The 17,534-nt window shown below is 47.6% G+C and overlaps 1 protein-coding gene across 2 annotated transcripts in view; it reads left to right on the top strand.

Moving 5' to 3' along the window:
* The window catches only part of DUS2 (dihydrouridine synthase 2), a 33,376-nt gene that overhangs the window by 6,593 nt on the left and 9,249 nt on the right, over window positions 1-17,534 (top strand). For both annotated transcript variants that reach the window (XM_040982500.1, XM_040982499.1), the window contains 7 exons: window positions 2,520-2,565; window positions 4,856-4,947; window positions 6,226-6,269; window positions 7,304-7,364; window positions 9,252-9,299; window positions 12,752-12,817; window positions 12,996-13,066. In XM_040982500.1, coding sequence (XP_040838434.1) covers window positions 2,520-2,565; window positions 4,856-4,947; window positions 6,226-6,269; window positions 7,304-7,364; window positions 9,252-9,299; window positions 12,752-12,817; window positions 12,996-13,066 — 428 coding nt within the window. The remainder of the gene's footprint in view (window positions 1-2,519; window positions 2,566-4,855; window positions 4,948-6,225; window positions 6,270-7,303; window positions 7,365-9,251; window positions 9,300-12,751; window positions 12,818-12,995; window positions 13,067-17,534) is intronic.

The raw sequence follows: 17,534 nt of genomic DNA, 5'->3' as shown, positions 1-17,534 counted from the left end.
CAGGAGCCTCTTCCAGGTCTCCCACGCGGGTGCAGGGTCCCAAAGCTTTGGGCCGTCCTCAACTGCTTTCCCGGGCCACAGGCAGGGAGCTGGAAGGGAAGCGGGGCTTCCGGGATAGAACCGACGCCCATATGGGATCCCTGGCGTGCAAGGCGAGGACCTTAACCACTTGCGCCACCACGCCGGGCCCCAGAAACAGGCAGTTTTGAGGATAGGATTGAGGAAGGCCTAATTCAAGTCTGGTATCTGGCAGATGATACCTGGAAATCCAACCAAAAGGCCAGCAAAGTGTTTGATGTGAAAAAGTTGATTGGGGGAACTGGCATTGTTGTGTTGCAGGTTCAACTATCATCTGTAACGCTGGCATCCAGTATGAGCACTGGTTTGAGTCCTGGCTGCTTTACTTATGTTCCAGCTTCCTGCTCATGCTCCTGGGAAAACAGCAGAGATTCCCTCAAATACTTGGGACCTGCCACCCCATGGGAGACCCAGATGCAGTTCGAGATTCCTGGTTTTGGCCTGGCCCACCCCTGGCAGTTGTGGCCATTTGGGGAGCGAACCAGAGGATGGAAGATCTCTGTCCTTTTGTGTCTCTTTCTTTCTGGGTCACTGCCTTTCAAAAAGGAAATCTTAAGGACAAAATTGGTTGGGGGCTACTGTGGCACATAGGCATATGTGCTTATGGAGTTAATAACCCAAGGAGTGAACAGCCAGTGGGGGAAGTAAACATATGTCATAGGTTGCGTGCACATGGTGAATGTGTGATGGGGGTGTGCTGTGAGTGTGTATGGTGAACTGGGCACGTGATGTGGATGTGCCGTGTGTGGCATGTGTGCATGTGATGATGTGAGCATGTGTGGAGTGTGTGTACATATTGACGGTGTGCTATGCATGTACAGGGTATGCATGCATGCATGTACGCAGTGTGTGGGGCATGTGTGTGTGTGTGGCAGCGTGGATGTACTGTGCGTGGTGTGTGTGCATGATGAATGGGATGTGGTGTAAGGGCCATGTGTGCATGTGGTGACATGGATGTGCTGTGTATGGTATGCGTGTGTGTGATGACCTTAGTGTGTGTGGAATGCGTGTGTGTAGCGACAGCGTGTTGTGCATGTGCATGGTGTATGGGACGTGTGTGCATGTGGTGAGGTGGATGTGCTGTGTGTGGTGTGAGTGGTGACGGGGACGTGATGTATGGGACGTGTGTGCATGTGGCGATGTGGATATGCCGTGTAATGTGCGTGTAGCAATGTAAGTTTTCATGGAGTATGTAAGTAAGCGTGTCGACATGGACATGCTGTGCATGTGTGCGGTGTGCAGGGTGTGCATGTGTATGGTGATATGGATGTGCTGTTTGTGTGTGTTGCGACAGGGGCATTCACACTTAACGCCCTGCAAACCTGAACAGTGCCTGGTGTATTTGTGGAGGGTGGAGGAACTTGTTTCAGCTCGGCCATGATCAGACCCCAGATCAGTCCCATGGATCTTTGCTTTTCCCAGAACCCAGAGTGGGTTCGTGTTCACTGTGGGAAGTATGGATTGCCGCCCCAGGACAGTAGCGATGGGTGCCCTCTTTGTTGTCTAGGAGTTCTCGGGTGTTTATAGTGCATCATCGTCCTGTTCTAATGGGGATATGGACTTCGGGAAGTGGGTTGGAACTGGAACCAGCCCACCCAGTTGTTGATACTCTCACTGGTAATTTCTGAAATCCAAGGGTGTTAGACAATCAGTTTGTATGACAACTCCAGGATGTGATTGGGTCAATCTTGGTTTCCTGTTACATGGTGCCGAATCTTATGAGTGTGGAGTAGAGAAAATCCCAATTAAAATGCTGTTTGTTGTTAGACACGCTCTGCCCTAGGGGCTTATATGCTAAGGGGTCTCTTCCCACACTGAGCCAGGCCTTCCACGGGGAGCAAACAGGCCTCCAGGGTTCTGCATGCAATAAGGGGCCACTGGAGACTGGGCGGAGAAGTGGGGTTGACGCCGCGTTGCTGGTGCCCCCTAGTGGGCTGTGTTGGGGTCCACATGCATGAGTTCAGCTGAGGTTACCCTCTCCTGGAATGTGGTTGTTTGCTGTTATGTCATAGCTGGGGACAAACTTCCAACTAACAGCCTGCTTTCTTGATAGTATCCTTTGGTGTGTAAAAGCTTTTAATTTTGGTGAGGTCCAGTTTTGTGTGTGTGTGTGTGTGTGTGTGTGTGTGTGTGTGTGTGTGCGTGCTTTTGGTGACAACTCAGAAGATTGACACCTGTAAATTTTGTAAAAATAAAAAAAAATTATTTCTCATAGAGAATTTCCCACCCACCCTCCCCAAAGACAAAGCTGTTTCTTTTTGTGTGTTGCCTGTGTTCTATGTCCCACGGAAATTCCAGCCTCCCTGTGCTGTGTCCATTGGCTCCAAGCTTGTCAGGGCTGTTTCTTGGGGGCCTGCCCCCTCCCTTTCTTAGGGCACCGGTGTTAGGTCCTCTGATTCTGTGTGCTGGGGACTGACAGGTGATGTGCAATTCCTCCACAGGAGCTGATTGACCTCAAGATGTTGCAGTGCAAGAGAGTTGTCAACGGTGAGTACAGCTCTGATCATAGGCCTGCCTGCCCAGGCCTGTCAGGCAGCACCCCCACCACCTGCCCAGGCCCGTCAGGGAGCACCCCTATCCACCTGCCCCCAGGCGACAGTGTCTTTGCCTTGTGACATCGTGTCATTTTGTAGATGATGGTGTGCCCATCACAGTTCTCTGGAGACCACAACAAAAGGGCAATTGTGAGAGACAGGCCAAGTGTGCCTTCTACCCACAGGCTTGTTGTCCCGGAGTTCGATGAAGATCCTTAGATATAAGGTCCATCAGCAAGCTCTTTGCGAAATGGTGAGGGTGAATTGTGGTTTCACTTCTGCTCTTTGTGAAATCTTACAACTTCACTGGAAGTTGTGACTCATGTTTGCCTAATTGTCTTACATTTTTTTTTTGTATGATAGAAAATTCAGCTTTATACTTCAATAGGAAACCCTTGGTAATTCCCCAGTTAAAGAGGTCATTGCTGTGAGGAATAATGTATTTATGTTTCTCACATGTAGTGTTGTGGAGAATAGGACATAGCTCCCTCGTGTGATCTGGCTACATGGATTTTTCTTTTTTTGTCCTGTTTCTCTATTAAGCTGCGTTCACAGGTCAGTATCTGTAGGACAACTCTGTCAGAATTGACACCAATAATCTCTTGTTGGGTGTTTTCGATTTTTAAAAAAATTAAAAAAAAATTCTTTATTTTGATAATCTTTACATAGTTGATTAGGGCACAGAGGGTCTAGGGCTACAGGAAAGTGAGTAATACCATTGTTTCCACACTAATATTATTCTTTCTTTCTGTATCTGGGGTAAGAGGAGAGATAAAGGGAAAAGCCCCACCCAACTTCACACCCATCCCAGGACCCCATCCAAGGGTCCTGCTCATGCATTTTTGATATTTCATCAGTTCTGAATTGCTACCAATCTCACCATTCCAAGCATGATGAAATCTCTTCAGAAGCCACTGGCTGACATATTCTCTTCATGGTTGGGGTTCTGAGATCAGCAGTTCAGTTGGAGGGATCCCCAAAGAAACTTCATCTAAGGTGATCCCAGACCTGATTCTTGTGTGTGAATGCCAGTACAGGGTCCAACACAGTCCGTCACCCCAATCAACTTATGCATATACTGGTGGTTGCATTTACTGGTTCATTTCTGTTTCCAGACCTGTCTTCCACATGAACTAATGGGTGTTACAGTCAAACCTGATTCTGCCCAGCACACACTTGGCCCTCTCGCAAACCAGTGGGAGCTGATGACGATGGCACTTAATGCCAAGCTTCCTTGGGAGAAGATAAGATACAGCCAATCGAGCCTGGCGCTGTGGCCTAGTGGCTAAAGTCCTCGCCTTGAACGTGCTGGGATCCCATATGGGCGCCGGTTCTAATTCTGGCAGCTACGCTTCCCATCCAGTGCCCTGCTTGTGGCCTGGGAAAGCAGTCGAGGACATCCCAAAGCCTTGGGACTCTGCACCCATGTGGGAGACCTGGAAGAAGAAATTCCTGGATCCTGTCTTTGGATCGGCGTGGCACCGGCCGTTGTGCTTACTTGGGGAGTGAATCATCGGATGGAAGATCTTCTTCTCTATCTCTCCTTCTCTCTGTAAATCTAACTTTCCAATAAAAATGAAAAAAAAAAAAAAAGATACAGCCAATTGTTGCCATTTGCTGTAGTTGCCACTCATATGTAATGTGTGAACACTGTGAGTATGGATTAGTAAACACTGAGCCATTGATCCACAGGAAATGGGGGGTCATGCTCTTGGCAAACTTTTAGTCACATTTTCGTTGATCCATACCCAGCCTTATTTCATGTGTCTGTCTGTTTATAAAGCACAGTTTTTAAAATACATTGTTGATTGATTAAAATTGACAGTCATTGTCACTTCAGAGATAGTAGTGCATACTGACATTTTTTTATAAGGGTTTAGTTATTTATTTGAAAGTCAGAATGAGAGAAAGAGAGAGTAACCTTCCATCTGCTGGTTCACCCCCAAATGCTTATAGCAAATAGGCCTAGGTTGGGCGCAAGACAGGAGCCAGGAACTTCAGGTCTCCCACAAGGGTAGCACGAACCCAAGTACTTGGGTTGTAGCTGGGATTCGAACCAGGATGCAGGCATCCCTAGTGATGGCTTAATGTGCCATACCACAGTGCCCTCTCTCTTTGAAACTGGTAAACATCTAGGATCCCTTTTTCCCTGCGTGGTTCTGCTTGTGCTGAGCTATTTTTCTTTCAGGGCTTAGGGTTTGCCTCTGAGTTGGGTGGCCCCTGGTGTTTGGGTTTTGTTGCAGAGGTGCTCAGCACAGTGGACTTTGTTGCGCCTGACGACCGTGTGGTGTTTCGCACCTGTGAAAGAGAACAGAGCAAGGTGGTTTTCCAGATGGTAAGAGACCCTGTTGTTAAGTGCCATGCTAAGGCTCACCCCCTGCCCTGGCTGGCCATTGTGGCATGCTTGGGTCGCTGTGCACACAGTGGCTTCCAGAAGACTTGGCTGGAATGATTCCTGTAGGCTCGTTCTTGAATGATTGTGCTGTTGCAGACAGTTTGTGTTCGTGAGTACTTGTTCTGTTGCAGAAAGTTGATGAAGCTCCAACTGTCATGTGCCGTGTATCCAGTCTTGAGTTTAATTCGCTTGATTGAAGAATTCATTTTATTTTTACTTGAAAGGGAGAGTTACAGAGAGGAGAGACAGGAGGATCTTTGGTCTACTGGTTCAGTTTGAAATGGCTGTTATGGTCAATGCTGAGCTGATCAGGATCTAGAAGCTTCCTCTGGGTCTCCCATGTAGGTTCAAGAGTCCCAGACCAAAATCAGCTACATCTGGAAGTGGAGTGGCTATGACTAGCACCAGTGCCTATGTGGGGTGGAGGAATAACGTACTATGCCACAGAAACATCCCATGGCTTTTACGTAGTCTCTGTGAATTTCCCATAGGAAAAAAATTAGGTTCTTCAAGAGAAGCTTTATGTTGGGATTATGCCACTGGTAGCTAGCTATTTTTTCCTCACTTTGAACATTCCTTGGTGCTTTTAAATTTTACTTATTTTAGATAGTTTATTTTTATTTTTATTTGAAGGAGAGAGGCAGAGAGAGATCATCTATCCACTGGTTATTTCCTCAAATGCCCACAGTAGTCAGGCCAGAGCCCGCTGCTAGTTGCCCAGGCTGGTTCTCCTGTGTGAATGGCAGGCATCTGAGTGCTTCAGCAGAATCTGCCGTCTCCTGGAATGTGCATTAACAGGAAGTGACCTGGAAGCAGGGACTGGCCTTGAACCCCACAGTGGGGATGGGATGTAGGCATCCTAAGTGACAGCTTAACTTGGTGGGCCACAATGCTTTTTCAGAAAAAGTTCCTGAATGATTTAGATTTTCTTTTAAACTGATAATAATTGGTAAACATGTGATAGAGCAAATATAGTAAAATTTTAGCATGGAACCTAAGTGGTCAGGGTCTGAATGTTCCCTGTAGAGTTTGGTTTTTTGGTGTGTTGTGAAGTCCCCTCCGCGTGTGTGATGCTGTGCAGGTTCCCAGGTTTGTGAGCTGCTCTAGCGGCCGTTTTGGAGAAAGCCAGCTCGTGTGCGGCTGTGGCATGCTCATGGGCATGTGTGTTAGTGTGCACCTGTGTTGCTGCTGGGCTGATGCAGCCTTCTGTGTTCCCAGGGGACTTCAGACGCAGAGCGAGCCCTCGCCGTGGCCAGGCTTGTGTAAGTTCCTCCCTCCTGTCTTCTGAGCTCTGAGGCCTGGTGCCCACTGGTGATTTTGGAAGTGGCTCATCCTCCTGCCTGCCTGTTCCCTTCTGTTGCCAGATTAAAAATGTCTGACTTCCTCTGTGCATCAAAGGTCTGATGTGGAGTTGATGTGTGCCCAGGCTGCCCTGACTCTGCTCCCTCTATGCAGGCCCCTATTCTTTAGTGTTTGTTCTGGAGACTTCGTTTTTCATGGATTATGAGCAGATTATGAGGCCTGAGGCTTGACCATAATGAGGGCAAGAAAGTAATATGCTTGAAGAGATGGACTGTGGAGTGGAGGCTGACCTGGGCTAGAATTCAGCCTTTGCTATTTACACTTCCTGATGCAATATTGCTGAAAACTGAGTTCCCCTATCTGTGGTGTGAGCCCACCAGTGCTGCTGACTTCTGGCGTGAAAAGGAAGGACCCATGACGTGCGTGCATATGTCTCGGCAGTGTGGCACACACCGTGAATGACAGTGATAGGGGACTCGGGGAGTGATTGCTGCTGAGCATAGACTGTGACCCATGTGCTCCACTCTGTCTCCAGGGCTGAGGTGGGAATCCCTCAGACAGAGGTGCCCTGCAGTCTCTGCCACAGCCGTGCTGGGTGTTGGGCTCTTGTGCCCACACCTCTTTTTTTTTTTGCTTTAACAAACAGCTTTCATGGCCCCAGGCAGAACTGTAACTCTGCGGCCCATTTCTGCATGCCCTTCGCTTACTGTTTATCTGTCATAGCTCCGGAGTATCTCTAGCTTTTGACCCCTCTCTCCAGCTTTTATATGTGTGTGTGCATGCTGTTTCTTTTCTCTGGCTCTTCCCGAGGAAGTTATCACACATTTTAGAGAAAGATTTCTCTTTCATTTTTCAGCTTCCATCATTAGGCTTACTGTGATTCATATGGTTGGAGGGTGGTAAGAGATTCCTGAGCTCAAATCCATCCATGCCTTCAAATCAACCTCCTTTCTTCCTATTGAATATGGATTAGCTTTAAATTTTTTTCTTCCAGAGAAAATGATGTAGCTGGTATTGATGTCAACATGGGCTGTCCAAAAGAATATTCCACCAAGGTAAACTGATTTCTATTTGAAAAATTTTACACAGATGGACCTGGTGTGGTAACCTAGTGACTAAAGTCCTCGCCTTGCACAACTGGGTTCCCACATGGGCACCAGTTCATATCCCAGCAGCTCTGTTTCCCATCCAGCTCCCTGCTTGCAGCCTGGGAAAGCAGTTGAGGATGGCCCAAAGTCTTGGGATCCTGCACCCGTGTGGAAGACCCAGAAGAGGCTCTGGGCTCCTGGCTTCCGATCAGCTTAGCTCTGGGTCCATTGTGGCCACTTAGGGAGTGAATCAGCAGATGGAAGATCTTCCTCTCTGACTCTCCTCCTCACTGTATATTTGACTTTCTAATAAAAATTAATAAATCTTATGCAAGACTGTTTTAGCAAGTCTACCATGGTCCACTTTAATTTGAATTATTTATCTGATAATATCCTTTTGAGTATTTTTCCATCCAACCCAGGATCTAAACCCATCAGGTAACATATGGATTATCGTTTCTTTGTAGCTTCCTTTCATCTGTAGTCCATGTGTGAGGAGCACAGGGAATTCAGTTGGAATGGGTGTTTGGAGCAGTAGCTAAGATACTGCTTCAAATGCTTGCATCCAATATTGGAGTATGTGAGTTCATGTTCCAGTTACAATTCCAGCTTTAAACTCATGTATAACCTCAGAGGTAGGAAGCAATGGTTCAAGAACTTGATGTTTGGAAAGTCATGCTAGGCTTAATAGTAACATTGGTTTCTTTCAGGGAAGGAAGCTCGAGGTTCTACTTGGTTTGAAGTAACTAGTAAGTTCCCTTGTTAGGGGATCCACTCAAAATAACTCACCCCTGGCCAGCACTGGCACTTGCAGTTGGGGCAGATGCCAGTCTGCATGCCGTGCTGGTGCCCATATGGGATCCTGGTGCGTGCAAGGCGAGGACTTCAGTCACTAGGCAACTGTACCAGGCCAAATAAATTTTCTAAAAAAAGGAACAATAACTTAAAAGTAGTGTGGTTACTGTTGTGATTTACATGGCTGCATGGCTTGACAGTTTTTGTACACTGGAGCTTTTGATAGAATTTGTTGTGGGCCTGGGTCCTCAGGACTGGGTCATTGTTCACAGAGGAGAAAGGGCTGCTCAAGGTTTGTAGGTGGTGTGCCTGTGAGCTTCACTGGTGTTAGTGGTACCAGATCAAGTGCCTTGTATGCTAAGAAGAAGGTGCTTTTGTTTTTTTTTTTATTTGAGCGGGAGAATGATTCATTGCTTTTTAAGGGTTTGGAGGATGCTGGAATTCAGTTTAAAAATATAAGGAGGCCTGGGTAGGAATTCAGAAAAATGAATTTTGTAGTCCTCAATTTTGTAGACCCATGGATTTGTGCATAGGAGATGAGGGTAACAAGTCTTAAAATTCTTCAAATTGTTTTCTTTTATAACAACTTTTATTCATCTGAAAGAGCTACAGAATGGGAAGGAGGGAGAAGGAGAGAGAGAGAAAGAGAAAGAAATGTCTTCTGTCTGCTGGTTTACTCCCCAAATACCCACAAGAGCTGAGGCTGGGCCAGGCTGAAGCCAGGAGCCGGGGACTCGATTTAGGCCTCCCATGTGACTGGCAGGGATCCAAAGCTTTGAGCCATCACTTGTGCATTCGTAGGAAGCTCAATTTAGAAAAACAGGCTGTTCTCAAGCCCAGCCTCTCTGTTACAGGATGCAGGCATCCCAACCAGTAGCTTATCCACCACACTGAATGTCTTTTCTGGAGTTCCTCAAATTCTGATCTGTGGTTCTGTGGGCACAGATGCTGCCACTGTCCTGCCTGGTTGCCAGTGGCCCTTGGCTGCCAGGCTGACATGCCACCTTGCTGTGTCTTGGCCCTTAGCTGTATGAAGACTTTCTGTGTGCTTCTTCTTAGGGAGGAATGGGAGCTGCGCTGCTGTCAGACCCTGACAAGATTGAGAAGGTGAGTGCTTTTGGGGCAAGAACCAGACTTGCTTGAAATGCCTCCTTCCCCCTACTCCAGGATTCCAGCTTCCTCGTAATGTGACATGCAGTCAGTGTGGGAGCCCAAACGCAGTCTGCAGCAGTCTTGGTGTTCCGTGAAAGCCTAGAGTTTTGTTTTTTTTTTTTTTTTTGATTAAAAATTTATTTATTTTCATTACAAAGATATATAGAGAGGAGGAGAGATAGAGAGGAAGATCTTCCGTCTGATGATTCACTCCCCAAGTGAGCGCAACGGCCGGTGCTATGTCGATCCGAAGCCAGGATCCAGGAACTTCCTCCAGGTCTCCCATGCGGGTGCAGGGTCCCAAAGCATTGGGCCATCTTCGACTGCTTTCCCAGGCCACAAGCAGGGAGCTGGATGGGAAACAAGGCTGCCAGGATTAAAATTGGTGTGCTTATGGAATTCCAGCGCATTTAAGGCAAAGACTTTAGCCGTTAGACTACCGCACCAGGCTCATATGCATGTTATTTTTAAGTGTTTAGCAACAGGCCTGCAGGCACTTGCTTCCCAACATGCACACACGAGTTTTGTTAAGCCTCAAACCCTGGCTTCTGAGGCCCATGCTGTTGGTTTCATTTTCCCCACTGTCTCTCTGGACTGGAGTGAGTGAGGCATCAGGTGCACCGTCCTCCTGGGAAGCTTAGTTCATTTGCTCTGTGGTGGACTGGTCAGGTGGACTAGATCAGACTAGAAGAAGGGGTGTCTCATGGAAGGGAGGTTGAAGGCTTTCACAGCGAAGTCAGATAGGATGTGTGCATGTGATTTATTAAAAAAGGAAAAAGGTTGATTTGAAAGGTTATTTGACAGAGTATCTATCTATCTATCTATCTATCTATCTATCTATCTATCTATCTATCTATCTATCTATCTATTTCTCTATCTATCTGTCTTATCTACCTACTTGCTGGCTTATGCCCTAAATGCTGACAAAAGCCAGGTCTGAACCAGCCCAAAGCTACGAGCCCAGAACTCTATCTGGATCTCTCTGAGGGTGTCTGGGAGCCAAACACTTGGGCCATCCTCCACTGCTTTCCCAGATCATAAGCAGGAACCTGGATTGGAAGTGGAGCAGCGAGGACAGGACCTGGTACCAGTATGGGATCCTGGCACTCCAGGCAGAGGTTTAGCCTAGTACACCACAGCTGAAGAGTATTTATCTTGAAAAAGCTTCTGCCAGACTACTCTGATGTGTCCTGGATTAAGAACCTCAATTTCAGACTTTTAATTTGGTAATCTCTTTCACCCTTACTTCAGGTTCCTTTTGCACCCTGGCTTCCCAGGGCATTCCATTTTGCCATTATGTGGCTACTGGGCCAGGATTTGAACTCAGGTCTTCCTAATTCCTAGGCCCATCCTTTCTCATCCTGCTTGTCTGTAACTATCAGGTGAACCAGTAGTTCTGCTTTCCCAAGGTTTGGCTGCTGGTCAGTGAGTCAAACCTGCCTGTGCTAGCTATCCTGTCATTCTGCTCATGTAAGGGCTTGTCTCTGGGTCTTTCCCCCAGAGACCTTCACACCACAGAGACAAGTGGTACAACTGGGATCTGGAGAGTTGAGTGTCCTGGAGAACCATGTGCCTGACCAGAAAGACACACTGTGTTTGCCCTTACAAGTGATTAGAGCTTTTGATTCCCTAATGTCCTTAATGTGTCCATGAAGTGAGTAGAGATATCAAAGAAATTATTTAGAGCTCCTTGGTTAAAAGACACCAAAGAAATTTCTGCAAGATAAAGAACTAAGTCTGACCAGTTGACTTTGCTTAAATCTCCAAATATAGGGTTCTAAGTGAACACCTGAAAAGGAGTCTTCTAGAAACATTGCTATGATTTTGAGATATGGGAGTGAAGGAAGCATTTTTGTGTGTCCTGAGTAAACAAATGTCCTTTTGAGGCCTGCCAGGATTGACCCCAGGATCTTACTGCCTGGCGTTCCTCCTAGGGGAACACCTGGGAACTATCCTTCCTGCAAGTCCCTGGCTGCTACACCTGGGCCAGGAGGCCTTGTCTTGCTCACAGACTGCCCACTTGGCTCTCCACACAACCTGTGGTCGGGGTTGGGTGTCTTTTGGAGTGACTCCCTCAGCTTTTGTCTGAGAGGCCTGCTGTTGCTGGCACTGGCAGCCTGGCTCTCTGCTGCCCCCACCTGTCAGTGTAGAGTGTAGGCTGGCAGCAGCTGGCTGGGTGTTCTGCTTGCTGGACCAAGATCCAGCTCTTCAGAAGAGAACCTTGGGATCATCTTCCCTTCAGCTTGCCTGGCCTGACATTTTTGATGAGGGAAGGCGATATAGCAGCGCCACAAATGCTCAGTGTCATCTACTCTGCTCTTGATTTCTGGTTCCTGTGTGGTTGCATTTTGCTGTCTCTTCTAGACTTTTGCCACGTGGCATCATCTTTCTTGTTAACTACTCTGACTTGGTGCTTTTTGACTTGTTGACTACGCTGCATTTTCCTTGGCTGGTTTCACTGCTGTAGAGCAGGTGTATGGGCATAGGCCCAGTCCCTTAAAGACCTCCCTGCTCCCTCATTGGGCAGGCCCTCGGGCCACAGACAGTGCAAATCTTCTTCTCCCTCTTTTTTTTTAAAAAAATCAATTAATTATTTATTTTTATTGGAAAGTGAGATATGCAGAAAGGAGGAGAGACAGAGAGCAAGATCTTCTGTCTGATGATTTAGTTCCCAAGTGGCCGCAATGGCCAGAGCTGAGCTGATCTGAAGCCAGGAGCAAGGAACTTCTTCCGGGTCTCCCACATGGGTGCAGGGTCCCAAGGCTTTGGACTGTACTATACTGCTTTCCCAGGCCACAGGCAGGGAGCTGGATGGGAAACAGAGCCGCTGGGATTAGAACTGGCGCCTATGTGGGATCTTTGCACATGTACGATGAGGACTTTAGCCTCTGGCTTATTGTGCTGGACCCAGTGCACATCTTCTTTGCCCAGGAAGAAGTGGTCAACCTCATCCTAATCCAGGAGATGGACTCAGAATCCCATGGAAGGACAGAGTGTGCTAGGAAGAGCCTTTTGAAAATCCTACTTGTGGTGAATGATGAGGACTACTGTGGAAATTATGAGGTGGAATTCAGAAGTTCTGTTTTTTAAGCTTTCCAGGTAATCCTGGTAAAGGGTGACTGTGTTCCACACAGGCATGTGATCAGGTCCATCTGCTATTTCTCATTAAGTATATTTAGTAAATAGCTATGTACCGCCATGTGCCAGATTCGAGACTGCTGGTGGCAGAGCTCTAGTGTAAAAAGGAAGACTGCTGGCAGCATGGAGCTTATGTGTTACCAGACACATATATAGTCCAGTTCTCTGTGTTGTGAGAAGGCACAGATCTGTGATAGGGCTGATGAGTACAAACAGTGTTGTGTCTTGTTTCTAAAGGGATAGGTGCTCTTGTGTTCTCCACTTTTCAGATCCTCAGCACTCTTGTTAAAGGGACACACAGACCTGTGACCTGCAAGATCCGTATCCTGCCATCGGTAAGGTTGCTGTGCAGCTTTGAAGACCTGTTCTGTTTGGTGATGCTGAATTTGGGGCTGGGAGTGGCTGCTGAGGAGCTGCATTAGTTTGGAGGAGAGGTTGGAGCTGTGTCCACTGGGGAGTCAGTAGCTGCCCCTGTATTCCCTTCGTAAACACTGATGTGGTCTTCTGCCTCAGCTGGAAGAAACCCTGAACCTGGTGAAGCGCATAGAGAGGACAGGCATTGCCGCCATCGCGGTCCACGGGAGGTGAGTCGGCGCCTTCGGAGGGGCTGTGGTAGGGCAGTAGGGAGGTGGTCCGCAGCCCTCCACAGCGGCCTTCACCCATCCTTAGGGAAAGCCAGTGTTTTCTTGTGAGCATTTAGCCTGCTTCTGCTAGCTCTCTGACATCCTGTGTCTGTGGAAGGCAGTCAAGCTCTGAAAGGGCTGACATTTCGTTCATTCACTGCTGGTAAGCACTGCACTGAACTTGAGAGGCTGAGAGGAAGCAAAAATGCTCTTACCTTCAGTAAGTGTTACTGATAGACTTTGTGTGATTTGTTCAGACCTATTTTATAGCCAGGAAGTGGTAGAATTAGAATTCTTTGAATCTCACACTCTATTTTTTATTTACTTATTTTTTAAAGATTTATTTTTTTTTTTTTATTGGAAAGTCAGATACACAGAGAGAAAAGACAGAGAGGAAAATCTTCCATCTATTGATTCACTCAAGTGGCCGCAATGGCCAAAGCTGCATAATTCTGAAGTCAGTAGCCCAGAGCCTCTTTCAGGTCTTCCACATGGGTGCAGGGTCCCAAGGCTTTGGACCATCCTTGACTGCTTTCCCAGACCACAAACAGGGAGCTGGATGGGAAGCGGGGCCGCCAGGATTAGAACTAGTTCCCATATGGGATCCCGGTGCTTGTAAGGCAAGGACTTTAGCCGCTAGGCTATCACACTGCGCCTTCTCTTTTTAAAGAATTATTCATTTTTATTGGAAGGACAGATTTACAGAGAGGAGAGACAGAAAGATCTTCCACTTACTGGTTCATTCCAAAAATGGCTGTAAAGGCCAGAGCTGTGCTGATCTGAAGACTGAAGCTGGGAGGCTTTTCCTGGTCTCCCATGTGGGTGCAGGGTCTCAAGGCTTTTTTCCATCTTCTGCTGTCTTCCCAGGCCACAGCAGAGAGCTGAATGAAAAGTGGAGCAGCTGAGAAATGAACTGGCGCCCATATGGGATCTTAGTGCTTGCAGGGGGAAGATTAGCCAATTGAGCCAATGCACTGGGCCCTGAATCTCATTTTTTAAAAAATTTTTATTTAATTTTTTTTTTCCTGAAAGGAAGATATACAGAGAGGAGGAAAGACAGAGAGGAAGATCTTCTGTCCAATGGTTCACTCCCCAAGTGACTACAACATCCGGTGCTAAGCCAATCCAAAGTCAGGGGCCAGGAGCTCTTCTGGGTCTCCCACACAGGTACAGGGTCCCAAGGTTTTGGGCCGTCCTTGACTGTTTTCCCAGGCCACAAGCAGGGAGCTGGATGGGAATCAGGGCCACCGGGATTAGAACCGGCTATCCCAGTGCATGCGAGGCGAGGACGTTAACCACTATGCTATCATACTGGGCCCCCTGAATCTCATTTTTTCCCCACTACATTGAGAAAGTGCTTTCTGTTTGAATAACTGTAGGCATAGTACTTTATATATATATATTTGAAAGGAAGGGAGAGAGAAGGAGAGACAGAGATCCTCCATCTGCTTGTTTACCCTTCAAAATGACTGCAAAACCCAGAGCTGGGTCTATCTGAAGCTGGGAAGCTAGGAATTTGTTTGTGGGTCTCTCATGTGGGTATAAGGACTCAAGGACTTAGGCATCCTCTGTTGCTTTCTCAGGCACAATAGCAGGGAACTAAATCTAAAGTGGAGCAGCTGGGACTTGAACTAGTGCCTAATAGAATGCCAACCCCACAGGTGGTGGTATTCTACTTGCTATGCTAGCTCTGGAACTGACTTTCTTTTTTAATGATACTGCCAATGGGCAGTATCCTGTATAGGCAGCTGTAAAAGTCCTGGTGGCTCCACTTTGAGTCCAGATTCCTGCTAGTGGTCCAAGAAGGCAGCTGAGCAAAGCTCAAGTCCTTGGACTCCTATATTCACATAAGAGATCTAGAGGAAATTTCTGGCTCTTGGCTTTGGACCAGCCCAGATCCTGCTGTTATAGCCATTTTGGGAGTTAGCCAGAGAATGGAAGATCTCTCTGTCTTTCCTCTCTCTAACTCTGCCTTTCAAATAAAAATAAATACATTTTAAAAAACTAAAACAGTATTGCTTGTTTTGACTGCCATTGTGGCATTGCCAGCTATCCCCAAGACTGTATTGAACAATCCTCACATCCATAGCTAACATGCTGTCTGTGGAGCTGGCATGTATCAGGAAGCTACCCTCAGTTTCCCATGCAAATGCTCTCTGCCTCCAGGGTGTCCTTCTGAACCTCAGGTCAGTAGACTTTGGCCATGACCTCTGTTCTCTGAGTGATACTCCCTTGTAGGAAGAACCCAGAATGCTGGTTGTGTATATCATAGCATTTTCAGAGAACTACTAGAACAAATAGAGAAAATCAAAGCTGCTCAAGTTGAAGCCAGCATTGCTGGTAATAGAGCAGGCACTATATGTGACTCCTTCCAATAGTTCATGGAAGAAGAGAATTAAAAATTATCTTATAAAAATCCATTTAAGGGCCTGGCGTGATGGCCTAGTGGCTAAAGTCCTCACCTTGAACACGCCAGGATCCCAGATGGACGCTGGTTCTAATCCCAGCAGCTCCCTGCTTGTGGCCTGGGAAAGCAGTCAAGGATGACCCAAAGCCCTGGGAACCTGCACCAGTGTGGGAGACCCGGAAGTGCTCCTGGCTCTCAGCTTTGGATCAGCGCAGCACCAGCTGTTGTGATCATTTGGGGAGTGAATCATCGGACAGAAGATCTTCCTCTCTGTCTTTCCTCCTCTCTGTATATACAACTTTGCAATAAAAATAAAATAAATCTATGTAAGTTGTGAAAAGGCAGGCACTGCTGGTTCACTAACCAAATGCCTACATTTAGCAGAACTGTGCTGAGCCAAAGTTGGGAACTCCATCCAGGTCTCCCATGTAGCTGGTGGGATCTGTCCTCCACTGCCTCCAAGAGCTGGATGGAGTTTGAGTAACACAGGTGCTCTACTGTGGGACACAGGGATCATGCCTGCTATGCCAAACACCTTGCTGGGGAAGGACAAGGTCATCTTACTGCAAACCAGTTTTGAAATCTGTGCAGGATTTTTTCATAGTATATATTTTCCAGGAACCTTTTGAAGTTCTCTTGTACATGTATGCCCTGTTCTGAGGCAGCATGCTTAAGATGCAGCTACCTCGTCTCAGTTCTTAGCTCTTCTGCTTGTTAGCTCTGTATCCTTGAAGAAATCCCTTAACCACAGTGCCACAGTGTTCGTTTGGAAAATAAGATAATGCCCACTTTATAGGGCTTTTGTGGGTGATTTATTGAGGCTGTGATTAAAGCTTTGGTACAGTGCCTGGCAGATAATACTCTTTTTAGTAGAGGAAGCAATTGCTTTTCTTTTTTTTTAGATTTATTTATTTTTATTGGAAAGGCAGATATGCAGAGAGGAGAGACAGAGAGGAGGATCTTCTGTCCAGTGGTTCACTCCCCAAGTGACCACAATGGCCGGAGCTGAGCCAATCCAAAGTGAGGAGCCAGGAGCTCCTCTGGGTCTCTCATGTGGGTGCAGGGTCCCAAGGCCCTGGACCGTCCTTGACTGCTTTCCAGGCCACAAGCAGGGAGCTGGATGGGAAGAGGGGGCTGCCTGGATTAGAACCGGTGACCATATGGGATCCTGGTGCGTGCAAGGCAAGGACTTTAACCACTACACTATTGCGCCCAACCCAGAAGCAATTACTTTTACCAGCAGTTGGGAATAGTAGGTAGATTTGGGTGACTTTAAGGAAGGGTTTTCTGGCCATCAGAGTTCTTGAGGGTGAGTTAAAACTCTGTTGGAGATGGAGAGAGGTAGACGTGTAGATTGGGTTGAGGCCTTGTGACCATTGATAACTTTGATTACACAGACCTGGTAGTCCACCTCTCCTGCTTGTCTATGCATATCTGAGGTCAGGCCTTACCTCATTGTCCCTAGTGCTTGCTCTCATTGCTTCTTGCAGTTGACCGTGGAAGAAGGTGCCCCAGGTTGTGTCCTGCTTTCTCTTTGGCTTGTGCTGACAGTCATCTGTGGCCTGCCCTGCTGCCGTGGGCTTGGGGCCTACCCCCATGTCAGGTGCCTGTCCCCAGGATCAGCTGCACAATTTGGCCTCACTACAAGCAGCTGTGTGGGAGTGGCTAGTCTGAGCAGTGGCAGCTGCTCCCTGTCCCTCAGGGAGGGCAGGACTGGGACAGTAGGGGTGGCCTTCTTGTGACACTTTCCCTCATCTCTGACAGAGGTAAAAGGGAAGCCAGGGAAAAGAAATATGACCGTGGGCGCCTGGCCATGCACACTGGCCCCTGGGAGCCCTGGCTCACCTGCCGGGTGCTGAGAGCTGGGCTTGCTTGCTCAGCGTGTATCCATTCTGCTCCTCCTGAGGTCAGGGAGCTTGTGTCCTGCAGCTATCCTTGGTGGCCGCGTGGCTGCCTGACCTTCCTGAGTTTTAGTGGGGAGAACAGGAGTAGCCCGGTGTGAGTGACAACATGGGTTTGGTG

This window comes from Ochotona curzoniae, unplaced genomic scaffold (assembly GCF_017591425.1).
Source record: "Ochotona curzoniae isolate NIBS_2020 unplaced genomic scaffold, NIBS_Ocur_1.0 contig_3622, whole genome shotgun sequence".
NCBI lineage: Eukaryota > Metazoa > Chordata > Mammalia > Lagomorpha > Ochotonidae > Ochotona > Ochotona curzoniae.
Note: the sequence above shows the minus strand (reverse complement) of the source record. Positions and strands in the feature narration are given on the sequence as shown.